This window comes from Pogona vitticeps, chromosome 1 (assembly GCF_051106095.1).
Source record: "Pogona vitticeps strain Pit_001003342236 chromosome 1, PviZW2.1, whole genome shotgun sequence".
Classification (NCBI taxonomy): Eukaryota; Metazoa; Chordata; class Lepidosauria; order Squamata; family Agamidae; genus Pogona; species Pogona vitticeps.
Window position 1 is genome coordinate 278,134,956 of NC_135783.1, and position 21,283 is coordinate 278,156,238.

General features: G+C 40.2%; 1 protein-coding gene across 3 annotated transcripts in view; it reads right to left on the bottom strand.

Moving 5' to 3' along the window:
* The window catches only part of PRMT3 (protein arginine methyltransferase 3), an 88,465-nt gene that overhangs the window by 44,451 nt on the left and 22,731 nt on the right, over positions 1 to 21,283 (bottom strand). For all 3 annotated transcript variants that reach the window (XM_020782870.3, XM_072985888.2, XM_072985887.2), the window contains exons 9-11: positions 18,533 to 18,654; positions 12,678 to 12,777; positions 3,818 to 3,896 (exon numbers count right to left, since the gene is read on the bottom strand). In XM_020782870.3, coding sequence (XP_020638529.3) covers positions 3,818 to 3,896; positions 12,678 to 12,777; positions 18,533 to 18,654 — 301 coding nt within the window. The remainder of the gene's footprint in view (positions 1 to 3,817; positions 3,897 to 12,677; positions 12,778 to 18,532; positions 18,655 to 21,283) is intronic.

Consider the following 21,283-nt stretch of genomic DNA (forward strand, 5'->3'; position numbering starts at 1 on the left):
GAGATGGTAATAGAGGGAGGTGAGTCCACGCCCTGGCCCATGACATGTGTTTTCTTCAGGGTGATTGTTAATCCAAAGTCTTGGCAGGCCTTGCTAAAACAATTCATGAGTTGTTGGAGGTATTCAGCAGAGTGGGCAACAACAGCTGCATCATCGGCGAAGAGCAAGTCCCACATGCATTTCAGTTGGACTTTGGTTTTAGCTCTCAATCTAGAGAGATTAAAGAGCTTTCCGACTGATCTAGTCCAGAGATAGACACCTTATGTTGCAGTTCCAAAGGTATGCTTCAGCATGACAGCAAAAAAAGATCCTAAATAGGGTCAGCGCAAGAACACAGCCCTGTTTCACTCCGCTTTGGATGTCAAAGGGATCTGATGCTGAGCCATCAAAAACTACAGTGCCCTTCATTCCCTCGTGAAAGGACCTGATGATGTTAAGGAGTCGAGGTGGACATCCAATCTTGGGAAGTATTTTAAAAAGGCCATCCCTGCTAACCAAGTCAAAGGCCTTTGTGAGATCTATGAAGGCCACAAAGAATCGCTGTTGTTGTTCCCTGCATTTCTCCTGCAACTGTTTGAGTGAGAATACCATGTCAGTGGTGGATCTATTAGCTCGAAATCCACACTGTGATTCTGGATAGACTTTGTCTGCAAGCACCTGGAGCCTCTTCAGCACAACACGGGCAAGCAGCTTCTTTACAAGGCTGAGAAGAGAGATGCCACCGTTACTGAATAAAATGGTGCAGTAACTGATGGCTAATCTGACTGGTACTTGATGACCAAGAAGAATTCTTATCTAGTGGAGAGTAATTTTCAAGTTGCCAAAAGAGATCAAAGAGTGAAAGAGAAACAGGCCTGAATGGAAGAAACAGATGACTACAGAAGGAGGGAATCTTCTTATTGAATAGTTGGGCTCGGGCAACATGAATGGCCAACTATTAGACAAGACAGCCTCACGTTTAGCTTGTGACACCTTCTGAGGACAGAGGGCCACCTACTTGCTTCATCTTGTAAGTGCTGCATTATTTCTTGGTGTGATGGCTTTCCTTGTTTTCCTTGTGAGGAAACTGTTGGAAACTAGATTCCAACAACATTATCTCAAAATCTCCTGTGTGCTACCCTTTGAATCATTAAAACACTGAGGTATTTGGGAAAGATTTTAAGAAGAACACCTAGAGATCAGAATTTCCACTTCATTCTCTTGAATCATTTCTCTAATTAAACTGGTAAGACAGTCAAGGAAGACAATATATAAAAAACAAGAAAAGTTGCTGAGTCTCCTTTTGTACTGAGATACAAAACATATGATGTCAGCAATTTTCAGGCTTCTCATCACTTCAGATGTCAGTCCTGCCTTAAGAAAACCTGAACTCTAACAAATACAGATTCCAATGTTATAAATGTCTGGGCATATTTAACATAAGACACTAGAATGAAGCCAGTGTAAGGGGCAACTAATTCAGTGGACTCCAAAACTTGGAGAGTTAAAAAGACATGAGAACAGATGGCTGTATATAGGCAACGAAGATTCAACCTAGTGAGAATTATGTACATAGTTTTTAGGTTTAAAAACAACTATGACTTTCTTGAGTACTGTATAAATAAATAGCAATTTATACAACATTTTAATGGATCACACACACACATGGATTGTATTGAGACATTAACAAAGAAATCGTAGCATTAGGGAACTTCATACTGCTTACACTCACAACTTTTTAAAGGTTTTGCCAATAATCCACACTGTTTTAACATCAGAAGCCTTAGGAGAAAGGTAATAAGCTTAGAATTACGGTCATTTGTTTTGTTGATTTTATGGTTGGGCATTTGAACCATAAAGTTTTCTCAAATAATGGTATGGAAATTTAGAAGCACCAGTGTTATGGGGGGGGAGAACACTTGTCTTGTTGATACAGAATAATATATCTTTCTACAGCTGATCCTATTCGATCTTCTTTTACACCTATTAATATTTTTTCTAGAAGTGTGGGATTTTCCTGAAAAGAGTAAAACCACACTTTTAAAAAATTTCAGTCAGGGTGTTCCAGGGTGATATACGAAAGGTAAACAACATTCCAGAATCAGAGAAATACAGTGGTGCCCCGCATAACGAACGATTCGTTTAACGATGAATCCGCATAGCGACGTGGTTTTTGCGATCGCAAAAGTGATCGCATAACGATGTTTTAGATGGCAAAAAATTGCTTTGCGATGATCGGTAAGCGTTTCACTTACCGATTTTCGCATAGCGATGTTTTTTCTAACAGCTGATCAGCGGTTCCAAAATGGCCGCCGGGTAAAGAAAATGGCCACCCGCAGTGTTTTCGCGCCCTTTCCTCGCTTACCAGGCACCGAAAATGGTGACCACATGGAGGATTTCCAGATAACTGTGAATTTTTTGCCCATAGGAACGCATTAAACGTGTTTTAATGTGTTCCTATAGGCTTTTTTGCCCCGGATACCGACGAATCCGGATAGCAACAATTTTTTCGGAATGGATTATCATCGCTATACAGGGCACCACTGTATACAGAGGCCATGTAATTAATACACAATCATGTGATTGCCTCTATTTCCCTAAGTAGATTACAAAGTGAAAAATCAGTTCACACAAATGGAAAAGGTAACATAAAAGATTACCATCCATGACAAAACACTATTTTCCAGATGTTTAAAAAACCAAATATGTCTTTCACAATCCTGGTGTACAGTCCATATGGTTAATGGTGGCATCCTTCATATCATATCATCCTTCCATTTTATGACAATTGCTACCATAAAAACCCCAAGTGGATCACACACTAAAACAGAGATGGGCACAAACGTCTGGTTCAACAGCTCATCCTAGTTTATTTACTGTTGCAACAGGTGTTTGGCAGTGCAGCATCCTGCTCCCTCCAGCAAGTGCCCACTCAGAAGCAGCACCTGGATAAAGTGGGGCCAGGATACTGCTTCAATGTGGGTGCCCACCAGAGGGTTGGGATGTTGAGCTGCCAAACACTTGTTGCAATGGTAAATTGATCTCTACACTGGAATTATACCAATGGAATGACTTCTATTAGTGGAACACTCCCACCCCATCCTGCTGCTCCCATGCCTCTAGAGAACAGGAGTCCCCAACCCCAGGTCTGTGGCCTGGTGCCAGTCTGTGGCCTGGGCCACGGAGACAGATCTCCCACCCACCCCCGCAGAGCCCCTCTGCACATGTGCACGAGTGCACTCCCCCACCCCTTCATGAGTGTGTGCTAGTGCCTCCTGAGCACCCCCATACATGCACATGAGTGCCCCCTCGCTCTTTTGTGCATGTGCGTATGCACCCGCATGTGCGCAGTGGGGGCCTTCCCCAACCGGTCTGTGGAGTTAAAAAGGTTGGGGACCACTGCCAGAGAAGATTTGTGCATGGCCAGGAGGCTGATGTCTTCTTTTTTGATACTGTACTGGATTTTACCTTTACATTTTACTTTAGTTTCACATCCAGCTGAGTTAAAGCAATCTTTCAGAAATGCTCCTATATCAATGTTTTGTTTCTCACTACAATCTTACCCTGCTATTTTCTCAAAAAAGTTTCTCTAACAACTTTCAAGGATTATACTTCAATTATTTTTGAAACGTCAAAGTGTTCTTGAAAACTGTATTTCATTTAAGGTGTAAATATCCGATTAATGTTTTTGTATTACCCATACCATGAAACAAATGCCTTGGAGCTTCCACTAATGGAAACATTTTTCATCTCGGGTATGAATTTTCTTAGTCATGCATAGCAGGATTTAAATCTTTCTTTTCCCCCAGAGCTGAGCTATTTCTTGAAACAGACTAACCTGAGCCTCCCTTCACCAGGTACTTGTCTCTTGCAAAAATGACAGAATCCAGCATTGACTCGAAGAGAAGGAAGTAGCCCTATGAATTAAGAAACAAACAGACAAATGATATTAAAAGGAGACAATGTTATCCACATACCATAATTTTACGAACATCTGTATTAGAATACACTTTGATTCAGTATCTATGAACAGGAAATATTTGGAGTACATTCTATTAGCTCATCTATCCTTAACATACTGCTGCCATCTATTCTATTTGTAACAGGTTCTCCATTTGCATAAGGGCAATGCTTGGGCAAGGGAGAAGTCCTGGGCAACTGTGCTAGTGGGGTTTTATATTCTGCTAGTGTCAAACATTATTGTCAAAAATGTCAAACACTGGAATGCCCAGTGTGGTGTAGCGGATAGAGTGACAGATTAGGACTCTGGAGAATAGGGTTCAAATCCGCACTTGGCCATGGAAACCTCACTGGAGGAGTGGGACAGGTAAAACCACTCTTTAAATCTCTCACTTACCTTGAAAGCCCTATTAGGGATGCTATGAGTCAGTTCCAATTTGACAACACAGAACAGTGTCAAACAGAATTCCACGCCTAAACTGTAGTGAATATTAACTATAGGACAAGGAGATTAAACAGCTTCATAAACTATGGTTGTGGGTGATCACAGAAAAAAGGAAGGCTAATTGCCTTAGAGAAAGAACAAAGGAGTCGACAACGGATGTCCCAGCCAGCGGAGCCTACAGGCTACACCCTGAGAGCAATTTTATTTACATGGCATGATTACATAGTATGTTGTTAGAATTCAGATAGGATACTAGTTACCTAATCGTAACTAGGATTGGCTGAAATAACCCTTTGATCTTATGCTCTACTTCTAAGCAAAAGGGCAGAAGAAGGGGTTAACCCTCCTGCTGGCAATTGCCGCTTCCTTCCAAGAGTGTGCATGTCACTGGAACAGAATGCAGCTACAACCTTTAAGCAGAAATTTTCCACATATGGCGAAGTCCATTTTCACAAACCACAGGGTATCTATGTTTGGACAACAAACTATGGTTGATCTTAACTTGAAATGAAATCTTCCATTGTGCTGTTACAAGGGATGGGGCATGCTAAACTCCCAAGGTGAAACTATGGTTTAGCACTGCAACTGAAAGAGACCACTGTGAGCAATGGAAATTAAGACTGTGCAACATCCACAGTTGAACTAGTTGCACCAGAAAAATTGCAGGGAAGATTTTGTACAATTTGGTAAATTCAAATTTTTACAAAGAGGTTAGAAAGCACTTCTGGAGACTAACAAAACATGTGAAGAGAGAAAAGTCAATTTGTAATGCCGAGGACATAAGGAGCAGCATGATTGCTAGATTAATAAGTTATTTTTCAATTCAGCAGAGAAATGATCTTCATTCAGGACTACAAATGCCAAATTCATATGTCATTATTAAAATGCTGAAATGTCTATATATAACAACAAGAAAAAGAGGCAGTGGATTGTAATCCACAAAAGCTCACACTGAAATAAATCTATTAGTCTTTAAAGTGCCAGGACTCTCCTCTTTTTATTGTTGTTAAACATGCTAAAACAGACTTGCTCAGCTACCTTGTTGAAAAGTGTTAAAACAGGTGTGCTGAACTTAATATGGTCGATTTTATTGGGAAATGAAAGCAATCACAGTGACCCTAAGTTGCTCCTAGTCAGCAACCTGAATTAGTTTCTTCCTGTTAACTGCCCACTATTAGATGCTGTTTGACTCTGCAGATGTTATTTATAGTATAAAGGGCATCTTTGTTGGGAAAAGCCATCAGGTTGTAGGCAATCTGCAGAATAGAACTGAAGCAAGCTCTTGATCCAGATCAGAAACGCATTCTGGATTGGCGACCCATAGCTGCTTTGCAAATAAGAGGGGTTAAGTTAAACGTGCTTGTCAAAACGTACATCTAATGTCTCTTGTCATTTAGCCCCAAGGCTGCTTTTCGCCCCCCAGCAGAAAACTACTCACATTTCCATAACAGTTAAGAGGACACTGCAGCTGTTCCCTGCAGAACACAGCAGTGGCAAGCTGTATTTTGTATCCCTGCTGCTGGCTCAATGTTTACTGTATTTTAACAGCTTTTTATTTGGCTTTGTAATGGGTTCCCCCCTTTGCTGCTTTAGGCTATTGGGTTATAGCCAATTATGGGTTTGCATTAGCAGAAAGTACACCCTCTTGTGCAAGCTAAGACACCTGATTTTTGGAGATCCACCTGCACACTGCAGTTTCCCTAGCTCTTCCTGGGGATTGGATGACCCTGTGGAATGGGTGATAACATGGAAAACTATAGCAAAACAAAGACATTATGTCTTGCATTAGCAAAACGGCTTACTGCTACCCGAAAGCCACCACTGAATACAACTTGCAGTTTTTATGATTTTATGTTGTTACCTATCTTTTGTGTCTTTGTTGAAAAAAGACAAGCTACAAATAAAATAATTCTATTATCCAATAACACAACTGCTCTCTTAATGCTTGCCACTTCAATTCTGCAGGCATGTTTAGCCTCAGACTTCCATCTGCACACAGTGTTACATTCCTGTTTGTTATTAAGGAATCATGTTGAATTAAGTCATTTATTACCGGTCTCCGAATGATTTGCTCTTTGTGTGGTGCTCATTGCTCTATGTGTGGTGCTCATCTCAGATGTAATTTAGAATGTAATTTCACAGGCTAGTGGCTCACCTGTAGGGGTGCCATCTGGAGACAGAATTATACCTGACATTTTCTCCTATGATGCTCTGGGACTTTCCTTCTTCCACACTGACAAGGTTCAGATTTTAGGAAAAAAACAAAACCCCTTGCAGTAGCACTTCAAAATTAATTACAGCAAAGGGTTCTGTAATGCACAGATTTGTGAGCAGAATATTAATAGTTTAGGCCAGCAGCCAAACTAAGACATACAAATGACATATCTGCCATTGGATGAAACAAAGGCTGGAAATATTTTGATCCTTACATAAGCAGATTTACAAGGGTTGTCTAAAATATATTCCTGCCCAGCTGGCAGAAATTGTTTTGCATGGTAAGATTCAGTGAAAGTTAAAGTGATTTACTTTAATACTGCTGCATCCAAGTTTAGTTTAATGTAGTAAATTCTTAAAATTCAATAAAAGTTCTTTGTTTGAAGGCCCAATTGTTAGAAAGATAACAAAATTCAACATTAGAGTGCTTACAAAGAACGAGTTCTGATAATTATACACCCAACAATCTGACTGGGTAGTTCAAACTTTTTTAACTGCGTAGTTCAAGTACTTTTAGCTCTGCTTTTAAAATATTGCTTACTGGATGATATGAATTTTATTATACACCATTCTGGAATCCAAACACACTGAAGATAATGTAATCTTTTAAGCAAAATTCAGCTCCTACTCCGCTCCTAATTCTTATCTGTCACTGATATTGTAAGGACAAAGTAAATTATAACAGGCAGATTCCTTTCTCTGCAACCTTTGAAGGGCAGCATGTTTATCAGTCACATCCTAGCTGCTCTATGTCCCCATTTGGTTTCTGAATTCTAGTCTGGGTATCTCAGTTTTCTTTTCCTGCCTATTTCCTTCCAGACAACAATACTGTAATGGCCATTCTTCCTAGGACACTTGTATCACAGCAGATCATCATGAAGCATTATGAGATTTCTTCAGAACTTCCACCATTTTCCCTTGTTTCCCCCCCCCCTCATATTTCCATCAGACTCCTACATCTTGATCCGCTACTACAAGTATGGAATGAGCACATCACGCACCTTCTTTTCCAAATTCTCTTTTACAAATTTGGAAACTGGTCATAAACAGAAGTTCCAAAAAGAAAGCAGCTGCCAGTTACTTTACTTCTGACCAAAACCTCAAATACATAGCATCCAGAATCATTCATTACTTTAAAAAAAATCACAGCTTTGCAATTGCCTTACCCACTCTTTCCCCTCTTCAGACTGAGAGATAAACAGATGCTAGACTTGTGCTACTATGCAGCCCCACCACCCATTGCTAAGTTCGATCTGAGGTAGTGGCAAAGTGTGGGTTGCCAGCACCTGTGGCAAGGCAAATATTGCAGGTCACGGATCAGCCCTGTCACACAACATGTGGGCAGAGAGGGGCAGGAGAAGTCCCCGGGGTGGCAGCTCAGACTGGTTCTTGATTGCAGAAGATATCCGAATGCTTCTGAAGCCAGTATTTTGTCCTTCAAACAGGGCTCTCTGTTTATGTGCTAGTACAACTGCAAGATGGCAATGATAAGTTAGAAGTAGAAAATTCTGCTCATGGATAATCGTCTTGTCTTTCTATCTGCACTCATCTGTTCCTGTAGGAACAGTTAAAGAATTTAGATGTGCTGAAGCACTTCATCCCAAGCGCATGTATATAATGCATGATCTTTCTCTGCAGGAAAAAATGAATAGTCTGGAGAACTAGCACCAACACAATGCACAGCTACACTCATTTCACAGTTAACTACTGCATGTAAAATTACTCTAATTACTGCAAAACATCATTGCCTCTTAAAATTCTGTACCTCAAGGGAACAGAAACATAATTCTGCCTGCATACAAAGCAGTTTTGTTCACAGACCATGCTCATGTTACAGTTTCAGCAACAGGATACCCAAAACGTACTGCTCAGCTTCCAAACAAGCCCACAAGTACCATCACAGACATGCACATATTTGAATGTATACACAAAGCTTCTCAGATCTTCCAATCATTATTTTCCAGTTAGGGCAAACTATACTTAAATGCATGACTAAGACCCTTGAAATAACTCCTGCTTTATCAGAATTAGCATAATCATGCTATATTATTGTTCAAATGTTTTTACGATTATGAATGTTGTTTATTTTTGATTGTGATTTTTTGTTATTTAATGATATTTTATGATTTTGTAAGCTGCCCCGAGTAGACGCTGTCTAGGGGGACGGGGTATTAATCAAATGAATGAATGAATGAATGAATGAATATAATAGCTGTGACAATAAGTTTCACAAGAGGACAAGAAGGATAATAAGGGGGCTGAAAACTAAGCCCTCTTGAGGAAAGACTGAAAGCACTAGGCATATTTAGCCACAAGAAAAGAAGACTGACGGGAGATATGACAGTACTTTTCTAATATTTGAAAGGCTGTCATATAGAAGAGAGGTAGGATCTGTTCTCGATCATCCCAGAGTGCAGGACATTCCTGACAACCTAGCAGTTCGAAAGCATGTAAAAATGCAAGTAGATAAATAAATACTACCTCTGTGGGAAGATAATGGCGTTCCGTGTTTAGCCACGCTGGCCACGTGACCATGGAAACTGTCTATGTACAAACGCCGGCTCTACGGCTTGGAAACAGGGATGAGGACCACGCCCTAGAGTCGGACACGACTGTACTAAATGTCAAGGGGAACCTTTACCTTTACTAGGATCTGTTCTCAATCATCCCAGAGTACAGGACATGCAACGATAGGTTCAAGTTACAGAAAGCCAGATATCCTCACTGTTGGAGCAGTACGTCAATGGAATCTATTACCTTGAGAGGTGCTCCAACACTGGAGGCATTCAAAAGAAATTTAAGCAACCAGCTGGAAGATATCCTTTGATTTGTATTCCTGCATTGAGCAGGGGATTGGACATGATGGGCTTATAGACAAAGCAAAAAGCAAAGCATGATGCTTATATACCGCACCATAGTGCTTAAAACACTCTCTGGGCAGTTTACAAGTTAATTACTCAAGCTACACATTGCCCTCCAGCGAGCTGGGTACTCCTTTTACCGACCTTGAAAAGACAGAAGGCTGAGTCAATCTTGAGCCGGCTACCTGAGATTGAACCCCAGGTTGTGAGCACAATTTTGGCTGCAGTACAGCAGTTTAAGCACTGCGCCACAAGGTCCCTTTCAACTTTGTGATTCAATTATAAGGTGAATGGCTCCTATCTCATCTCTGAGAATCAAAGGATAAAGATTGCTGATTTGCATATGTTACTGTAATTTTTCTAATATGGCCGCTTAATAGTGCAATCTTATTCATGGCTAAAACAAATTATTTCCAGTGGGTTCTACTCCGAGGCCCAGCCATATCGTTAGGCTGAGACAATTGCCTGAGGAGGAGAGACGGGTCTCGATGTGCCAAGAGCTGCTGATGCCACTGCTCCCCTTCCAGGCATCTTAGTCCCTATATTACTACATGAAACTCTGTTGAAGTACACGGGCATAATGATGCCTTAGATATTAATCTTTGAAACATAGCTTTTATTAGATTTTGCTAAATTCTGTGAAGGAAGCCAGCCAGTATTTGTTATCATCACATGCCTGCTAAGCACCTAACAAACTGGAATAAAATTCACTGCCAAGAAATTATTCATTCATCCTTTAAGGGTAAGAAAGAAATATTATTTTACTCTTTCTACCACTATGCTTGATTAAAGCACATGCACGCATGCTAACAATAAAATATTTACTATGATGTACCCTTTCAGCCCAATGTCTTAAGAGGCATTTTCTCAATTAAGTGCACCATAAGATAGACTAGCACTCCTAAAACCTACTAGTTCATAAAATCAGGAAGAATGTATTTTTGTCAAATGCCTCTACATTTTCAAGAGCATTCTATCTATTTGTATCTGTGCCAGTCTCAAATTTCTTGGACAAATTCTTGTCCAAGCAATGGGTTTTCTTAAAGGTGGCAAGAAAGCAAGACAGCCATGGAAGTACTATTTTTCCATGTATATGACCCCCCCCCCGGATGTATAAGATGACCCCCTAATTTTGTCCTCTGCTGGAGACGGAGGAGCAGTCAATGGGCCGTCGTGAGGGGCGGCCAAGCGTAGCTGCTCCTCCGCCTACATCTCCTGCTGCCTCTGCCGCCCGATCGCCTCCTTCAGCGCAACTTGCTAGGGCTCACCTCCAGCTCCCCTGTCCGAAGGGAGCCCACAAGTGGCACTGGAAGAGGTGATCTGGTGGCAGCAGCAGCAGTCAATCGGTCGCAACGAGAGGTGGCTGAGCGCGGCTGCTCCTTTGCCTCTGTCTCTGCCTCCTGCTGCTCCTCCACCACTGGATCGCCTCTTCCAGCACCACTCGCGGGCTCTCTTCGGGCAGAGGACAAGGCTGCAACGTGAACCGGAGGTGAGCCCTGGCAGTCGCACTGGAGGAGGCAATTGGACGGCGGCGGCAGTAGTCAATGGGCAACCGCGAGAGGTGGCTGAGAGTGGGTACTCCTTTGCCTCCACCTCCTTCCGTGTATGAAACAACCCTCAATTTTTCCTCTATGATTTTAGGGAAAAGTACTGTTTTATACACAGAAAAATACAGTATTTTTTTCAACTTATCAAGTACGCCATCACCTCTAGTGTATCAGGGCTACCCAAACAGGAAAGCTACACAGAACATTATAAGGTGTTCTGGGCATCTTTAACACAACTCATCCTCCAAAGTAACAAAAACATCTACCTAACAAACCTACATGTGGCAGTCTACTGACATGAAACCAAATGTTATTATAGAAGATATTTTCAAGAGCTTATACTGTAAATCATTCCTGTTTTTAGTGCATGAAACTTCAGGATGGTTTAAAATGGGGCAAACATCCCTCTCCCTTAGCTGAGAAGAGCTCCAGTAGTCAAGAAGCCTGCCTGCTGATAGTTGCAGAAAACTGTACAGGCATATTTCTAATATCCACTGAAAACAGGGTGTTCTGTGGACAGATCAGAGAAACCTTATATCTGAGTCCCTCCATCTCCCTGAGAGATGCCTAAATCAGGCCTTTCAACGATATCAGCTTAGTGTCTGTGAAGATTCTCAGTCATCCAGGTGAGGTTATCTGGAAGCTGAGTCATGGCAACTGGACTTCTTTCTTGTTAGGTTGAAATGTTTAGCTACTCACCCAAGTAGCTTCTTCAGTCATGCGAAACATTTCAACCTAACAAGAAAGAAGTTCAGTTGCCATGTCTCAACTTTCAGGTATGTCAGCTTAGATGTGGCATGGCTAGCTCCTTTGTGCTTTCAAATTGGGGGGAAATGGATGCCAGAAAAAATTTTATTGGGCTGAAATATCACCAATGCCACCCCCAAATTGGCTAGAAAAAAGTCAGCAGAGTTCTGAAACCAGTGGCATCACTCCACACTGATCCTGTTCAGGACTGCTCTGTCTGTTGCTGCTGTTGATAGATTCATTTGGAATACTATAAATTTGGGACCATGTAATGATCTTTTTTTCTTTTTTGCATTTTCTTTTTTGCAAACGGTATCATAAAAGTTGCCACAAGGTAACAATCAGCTAGTAGTCAAGCACTGATAATGTCCTCAATAGCTGGATACTTCAATATAAATTTCACATCTCAGCAGAAAAAAAATTACAAACAATTCAGAATTTCAGTATTTGAATTAGCACATTAGGCAACACAGTCCTGTTATTCAGACCACATTTCTTTGTTACATACCTTGGGAATGAGATCCAGAACAACTGCATATGCCAAAGCTGAAGAAATGAGTAGATCACTAACCTACCAGGACACGATGCTGTTCAATGACTTGCACAATGTCAGAAACCTCCAGTTTTCCTTCACACAAGCTGGAGAGCACCCTCATTGCTTTCAAGGGGCATATGGGCAAAGAGGTATTGGATATCTCCTTGCACAAGTTCCAAAAAAAGCTTCACTACACATATAAAACAGAGCACTAACTGTATGGTACAGGGCATCAGGACTCTGGCCTTTGATCCTACATACTTAACACCACTGCAATTCCAATACTATGACCTAAAATGGGAGCATGTCATGATAACTTTTACTAATTTCACATCTCCTGATAAAGGCTGGTGCATTTTTCTTAACACACAGCTCATTTAAAACCTTACCATCCACTCTGATATGATAACATCTACTTTTTCAACTGCCAAATCAACATCTTCAATTCTTCCTTTGATCAAAGAAACAGTATCTTCAAGTCTATTAAGTCTGCAAAACACAAAGGCAAAGATATGTTACGTTTCTCCTATGTAGTTGCAGTAAGATGTTCCAATACTACCGTTAATAAATCATTTCATAACTGCAAAGAATTCTTTCATGAGACCAAAGTAAAACGTCACTATATATCATGTTTCTGAATGGTAAGCTATGTATATAAGATATAAAAGGTATTCATATCCATTTTTCTGAACCTAGCACACTGCTGAAATGTTTTCAGTGGAGCTAGAGGAAATCAGTCCTAAAACAACTAAGTTGGATATTCCATATTGGACATGTTTCTGAAGGCTTGATTTTTTCCTCAGAGAAAAATAGAAATTTACTATTAGAAGCCAATAGATCATTCAAAATCTTGGGGGACGTTCTAGTATTTCTTCCAGTTTTCCCGTAAAATTCCTGCAGCATCAAATGTAAGTAGAACAACACTTACGTTTGATGCTGCACGAACATTACTTATCAACAGAATTCCTTTTTGCATTTTTTAATAAGAAACACCAAAAAGTTATAAAATGTTTCTGATGGATACAATTATAACAAAACAGAATGACAAAAACAAAACAAAAATAAAGACAAATTACAATCTTATGTATTCCAATGTGAAATATATAGCCACATGTTTATGTACAAGTATACATTTAAAAGTGCAGGAATTATATTTTGTGTCACTATACTTTCTACTTTTTTATTTTTGCTATACAGGCTGAAAGAGATTAAAACAGCTACCTCCTTGAAAACTGGTTTTAAAAAGTATTTCATTCACTTGCGCTTCTGCTAACAATAATGTCTCTAGCAGCTACATGCAATAGTTTGGCTCAAGTGTAATACTGCAGCACCATTTTTTCCCCAAAAGGTATCCCAGCATCTCATTTTTAAAGTAAAACTGCATATCTATTTAATAGGCAAGCCTGAGTTCAAGTTTTAATGGCATTCACTTTATCTGAAGTGCATCATATCAATCTTACTTTCATATGCCATTACCATGACAGTTAATGTTAGAGAGGACAGAGTAATTATTCACCCTAACACAATTTATTTCTCCACCACATTTGCTATCTATGCCCTTTCTCCAACATTTATTATTTCTACACTCTCCCCACATCTGAATTTCTAAACAAGGGTACTAACCTCATTAAAATTATAATACATTAGAAGAAAAGCAGTAAGTATTGTGGAAGCAATATGCAGATGAAAAGCTTTCGGAACTCAACAAGTCTAGACTTAACATAAGATTTCATAGATGAAGATATTCTTGCAATACATAGGTCAAAAGGACTTACTAATACTCAAGCAACAGTTTTATTCAATAAATACTTGAGATCAAAAATTCATATATTTAGTCAGCTTTCTAGTTACTTTAGACATTCTCCAAAAAACAAGTCAAGGAATGCTATACATGGAATACACATCTAATTACAACAAAACATTAAACATTATCAATAAAAGGCAGAAATAGCATCTCCCAACCAGAAAGTAGACAATACGACATTTAAAAATGCAAGCACACAAGCAGGAAAAAGACCATTATGATACGTATGAATAGCACATTCTGACGTAACAAGCACTAACACTAACCTGTCCTCAGACTGATGAAATAGCTATGGATTGACAGCTAGGCATGCGCCATTTATGATTTTTGCTTATTTGTTTTGTTTTTTTCTTGGACTCCAAATCCCAGAATTCGCCATTCTGGAAGTTCCACCTGACAGACCCACACCTCAGTTGAGTCCAGGCCATGCCGGAAGGCTTTACAGCCTACGATAAGCTTAACTCTGGCCTAGGTTCCTCTTAGAAAAAGAAATTGTCTTACATTCAGGGAACAAAGCATGTGGGCATTATCCAATTACTGTATATGTCCTATGTAGAGCAGATTTACTAAGTTAATGGGATTTACACATGCTAACTTAACAAGTCATCATCATTCAACAGCTGTACTCTCATTGGGGCTACCAAATGGATTCTGCAATGTGTTGTTTGTCCAGCCTGCTTGCCCCCATTACACTCAATTTAAATGGTAATATTTACTAGACAGAGGAAATGTGAGTCACCATGTCACTGAGGAACTGCCCAGGTCTAATTGGTTCATTTCAGTATGAAAACCATACTTGGATGGTGCAGAATTATAGAACAATGAAGTTGGAAGGGGCCAATAAGGTCATCAAGTCCAACACCCTGCTCAAAGCAGAAATACAAACCAAAGGGTATCTGCCAGGTGATTATCCAAGTTTTTCTTGAATGCCTCCAGTGTCGGGAGCACTCACCACCTCTCACAGTAATTGGTTCCACTGCCATACTGCTCTAACAGTTAGAATGTTTTTTCTTATATTCAAACAAAATCTGTCTTCCTGTAACTTAAGACCACTGTTGCAAGTCCTGCACTCTGGGATGATCAAGAGTAGATCCTATCCCTCCTCTATATATAAGCCTCTTAAGTATCTGAGAAATGCTATCATATCTCCTCTCAGTCTTCTTTTCGCATGGCTAAACATGTTCATTTATTTCAGTCCTTCCTCAAAGGGCTTGGTTTCCCACCCCGATAATCCTTGTTGCCCTCCTCTGAGCTTGTTCTAATTTGTCAGCATCCTTGAAGTGCAGACATGAAGAAAGGACCTTAATAGACCTGGACTTTGACTCTTATTCTTTATGCCTTTCATGCTAAGCAATGGCTGTATAAAACGTATGAACCGACTGGAGATCATCCCAATTTAACATCTTAGACAGAGCAGTGGTGGCTATTTTCACCTCTCTTGGCCAAGCACTTTCTGAAACTGGGAGGGAATATGTGTTTGTTGTTCCTTTGTCATCCAGTGACAAAGTATGTTTGGTGTTTAGCCAGATTCCTTGCTCTAAATCAATAATTCCCAACCTTGGGTCCCCATATGTTCTTGGACTACAATTCCCAGAAATCTTGCCCAGCACAGGTAGTAATGAAGGCTTCTGGGGATTTCAGTCCAAGAACTTCTGATCATCCATGGTTGGGAAATCTTGCCCTAACCCAGAGAATTGAGTGAGATGTCTTCTTTCCACGCTAGAACTAAAAGAAAATCATTGTAATGGAATGCCCAAGTGATATGGTTAGTTTTAAAATAGAATTCTTTCAGTGAGAGAAAGCCAGTGCTATTTCTCTCAAACACAACTACCAATACTAAACCTTACAAAAATAAACTATGCTGCAGCAGCGTTTAGGGGACTGTGCATGTAAAAAGAAAAACCCAGCCAATACAGAGAATGCCTGTATGCAACTAAGCCTTTCCTTGCTGCTAAACCTATTTGCACTAAAAGTGTTAAAAATCTCATGTCTGGCAACTAGCCAAATATCACTGGTCAACACTGTGTGGTTCAGTGCTGTTCTATGTCTGAAACAGGTAAATGTGACAGCTATTCTGTTGGAGCAAAAGAATGTAACAAGGCTGTTACAAATTGTTTTAATATGAATTAAAGACAAATGAGATACTCTTATAGTCAGCAGATGTAACCTTACAGCAATTGCTCATGAGGTGCTCCTTTATCACTGTCACAGAATTAGTTCTTCGGAATCCCCTTTTGCCCCTAGTATGGCATGCATATCAAACAAATCCCAACTGTCATATAGACAGGTATTTTCATTCAGTTACCATCATAGCAGAGGACCTCCTCTGCTCTTAGTAAGAGCACAAAAACATTAATCCAAATGACAATTTTCCTGGCACTACTTCCTAACACAACAGCTGCACTGTGGTGCTTCAGAAAAGAAGGCAAGACTGAATGCAATCATGATGGTGCAACAGCTACTCTCTTTAGCAAATGCCATCTCACAACAGAAGTGTCATTTGTCATGTTCCAGAAAATATGATGCTGCTGTCATGACACTGATATTTCCAGTTGTGAGCATCTCAGTGTTTTGATGGTGATCTTTTCTGGCTTGGTCCTTAGAGCTTGACGTGCACCCAAAGAAGGCTTCACATCTGAAAAGAAGTGGGCAAGGCATAGCCCTGGAATTGCATGCATCCCAAAGCGCTCTTTCCATCCACTAGTCCCATCAGGATCTCCGAATGCCATGAAAGGGGACTTCCCCAAAACTAAGAAGAAAGGCAGACATAAACTGCCACTCCTGGAAGCTCCAAGGAACAGCAACTCACCTTCTAAATAGGTTGCGCTCCCACCACACAGTGTTTAACACCCTGGAACACTTATTTTACAAAACAGGAAGTGGACTTCAGGTCACTTCTGGTTTTGGATGTGTATCTTTTATCCCATTTGTTGTGGTCCACATGGCGCTTGTAAGGATCTTGGGGACAGAAAATTGGTCCCCATATTTGCTGATGTTGTCCACCCTGGATATTGTATGCTCTGACTTTATAAATTCTCATATGTCCCTATATGAAACAATATGAAAAAGTGTTCTATCTAAAAATTATTTCACCAGATAAGAAATCCTTGTGAAAAGCAACTGCCTTAACCCTTCAGGAACACATTTTGTTTCCCTTTCTGGAATTCTGAGAAATGCCCATATCTGCATCCATTGATTTGTTGCTTATGACTCTGCAGTGTGTTTAATCAAATGTTTTGCCACACAAAGCATGAACTATGCCTGCAATACTGTTGCTTTCCAGAAAGACAGCAACACACACCGGACAATTAGCACCGTTTCATATATATTCCAAAAGGTTCAAATTCAGTAAGAGCAAAATATAACACAACAATGAAATCTCAGTGAATAATGCCTAAGTACCATTTAGCAGACACACTGGGCGGAATCTGGTTACTTACCATAGTATGTCACACTTGAGTAGAGTAGCTCTACTGTATCAATGTGACTTGGTGAATCAACTCCTTCATAAAGTGACTTCTTTGAAGAACGTATGGAGGAATTGACTCAACAAATTCCCACTACAGTAAGCAACAGGATTTCAGCCATTATTTCAACAGCATGTTACATGAGCAGCTAAAGAAAATGAAGGTTATTTGTTCTATAGATGTTAAAGTGGCAACACATATTTGAGGAAGTGAGGCATACTTACTACTAGTTGCCCTACACTTCCCAACTCTAAGATGCCCTTCAAAGCAGACTGTTCAGATATGCATTCCTTAATCACCCAAGTAGCATGTAAGAAACGAGAGAGATGTATGAACTCAGTAATACTGATACCAATTAAGTTGCTATCCTACATATAATCCCAAAGAATTCTATTTAGCTTCTAGCCATGAACGAAAATATATATTCAGGAAAATTAAGATCTCTGGGTATCATATTGCAGTTCTCCCCTCCTTCTTGTAAACTACAGTATTCTGTTCTGCCTGTGTCAGAATGTATTCACTGTAATGGACGGCTCTTACAGAACTACAGGAGAACTGTTATTTAAACCAAAGTTTCTAGGCTGTACTTTGCCTTTGTTTTGTTGCAGTATTGCTCTGTTCTATAGTGATACTTGGATAAGTAATGATTCTGAACTAGAATAATGATTCACACCATTCTAATACCTCATTATCAAGATGTAGAGAAGAGGTAAGAACAATGAAAAGTACCAGTAGACAGTCTCAAGATCAGAGTTGAAATTTTTTTTTATCAGTTTAATTAATAGCACAAAGCGAGTGTCATATACTGAAGCCTATTCCGTGCACCATCAAAGGACCCAGTGTAGACATGTGTCTGTGTTCTTCCGTATCTGAGGTCAGCTTGATGTGCAACCATATTGCTGGATTAAACTACTGAGGCCAATGTAAGACAGATTTCTGTTGTTTCTGAAATTTGTTCTTGCTATTCTCTTACCTAATTATGTCCATAGCTTGATAGATAATTTCAGACTGGTCCACTCCTATCACCTTTTTTGCACCTGCTTTGGCAGCAAACATGGAGAGGATTCCTGTTCCACAACCAACATCCAGAACGATCTAGCAAAAAGAACAAAAACCAATTATTGCTGCAAAGTTATGTGATGCTACAAAAGTATTACATCTGAGCCTCAAACCATGTTCCTGAAAAATTAAGGTAAAATTGTTTTCCATTTTTGAAAAAATAGTAAGAAACACAATGGATAAATCTGAATGTGAACAAGGCATACATCTCACAAGGCTGTACATACATGCAGTTTTTGAAGTACTGTATTTTTGCTACCTTCTCTAAACTAGATTGAAAATGTAGCCTGTATCTCAAAAGAAACTCAAAGGCAAATCACAGGATGTTTATGAATTCATACTGGAAGACTGAAACACTCACATTTAACAATGTCAAAGAACTGGTCAGTCTTGGCAAACAAAATACCGGGGAACCCAATATCCTAACTGCCATGGAAAGAGATTACATTAATAGCAACTAAATTCTGATGCCAGAAAAAAATGGACTGGATTTTTGTGAGAGTTTCAGTTTGTATATAACACTTAACAATTCTTCAGGATTCCTGGCTTGCCACACTCCTAATAACTGAGAATCTGAAGCCAGGCGTTCTATTCTGTCTTTCATGCCATTTGTTTTCTGGCTTATCTGGCATCTTGGTTCAGAAATAACACTAAGGATTTGCTTGTTAGCTACTTTACCCATTCTTACTGTCAGGAGTCAGGTAGGAATAATTAGGCAGTGTGTGGCAACATGCTTGGTTACTACAAATAACTCACAAGTCTGAAGAATTTCAGCCTGTTATAAACTGTAAACACTGGCCTCTAGTTCTGAATAGCATCCATCTCTTTGGACCTTCTTTTTCTGGAACCACTGCATGTCTGAAGGGAGTACAGGTATGACCATGGCTAAGCCAGGAAAAGAAGAAATGAATGGACAGGTGAAAGGATGGGAAGTTAGGAAAATCCAGAGAAAGTAAAGCAAATGCAGGAGGACAAGGAGAATGCAAGCAAAGCTTTAAGGAAACAGTAAGTTTTAGTCCTTAAACTATGAACTATGGCAAGTTCTTAAAGAAATGGGAGTGCCTGACCACCTTATCTATCTCCTGAGAAACCTGTACATGGGACAGGAAGCAACAGTTAGAACTGGATATGGAACAACTGATTGGTTCAAAATTGGGAAAGGAGAACGACAAGGCTGTATATTGTCCCCCTGCTTATTTAACATATGCAGAATACATCATGTGAAAGGCTGGACTGGAGGAATCCCAAACCGGAATTAAGATTCCCAGAAGAAATATCAACAACCTCAGATTTGCAGATGATACCACTCTGATGGCAGAAAGTGAGGAGGAATTAACGAACCTCTTAATGAGGGTGAAAGAGGAGAGTGCAAAACAATGATCTGAAGCTCAACATCAAAAAAACTAAGATCATGGCCACTGGTCCCATCACTTCCTGGCAAATAGAAGGGGAGGATATGGAGGCAGTGACCGATTTTACTTTCTTGAGCTCCATGATCACTGCAGATGGAGACAGCAGCCACGAAATTAAAACACAACTGCTTCTTGGGAGGAAAGTGATGACAAACCTAGATAGCATCTTAAAAAGCAGAGACATCACCTTGCCAACAAAACTCGGCATAGTCAAAGCTATAGTTTTTCCAGTAGTGATGTATGGAAGTGAAAGCTGGACCATATAGAAGGCTGACCGCCAAAAAATTGATGCTTTTGAATTGTGGTGCTGGAGGAGGCTCTTAAGAGTCCCCTGGACTGCATGGAGAACAAACCTATCCATTCTAAAGGAAATCAAGCCTGAGTGCTCACTAGAAGGACAGATCATGAAGCTGAGGCTCCAATACTTTGGCCATCTCACGAGAAGAGAGGACTCCCTGGAAAAGACCCTGATGTTGGGAAAGTGTGAAGGCAACAGGAGAAGGGGACGACAGAGGACGAGATGGTTGGACAGTGTCATTGAAGCTACCAACATGAATTTGACCCAACTCCAGGAGGCAGTGGAAGACAGGAGGGCCTGGCATGCTCTGGTCCGTGGGATCACAAAGAGTCGGACATGACTTAACAACTAAACAACAACAAAAGTATTAGTCCATGAAAGTTAGGATATTAGGTACCGTGTGCTCTGTTTGCTTGCCTATACATTGCCTATAAACTTTCTTTCTAAATTCATCTTTTACTTACAACTCAATACAACACTCTTTTCCCATGTTGTCTTGTTGCCTTTTTCTTTCTTTTAATAAAGTTTTTAGTTAGACACCTTGTCTGGTTGACATGTTCATGGAAACCACTGGTCACCTAAATCACATAGTCTTGACATTATTCAACCACAACTACCAACAGGGTTATGAGCATGCACAGAGAGTAAATGGCATCAGGTAACAAAGAGGATGGTGATAGCATAGAGAAGAAATAGGAAGGAGTCTTCTCCGTTCCTCTATAGTATGTGAACCAGGTCACTTGTCAAGAATTTCCCAGACTTGGCTGAAAGGGACTGGGCACGGTATCCTCACTTGAAAGGCCTAAGAGACAGGGAAGATTCTGCTGCAGACCCAGATTCCAAACTTTCCTGAGATTATAATCCTTGCAAAGATGCATTAACAAGAACTTGCCAATTGACTTCTCTTACTGACACAATGCTTCATTTTGCTTTTTAAAAAGAAATTTCATTTGTA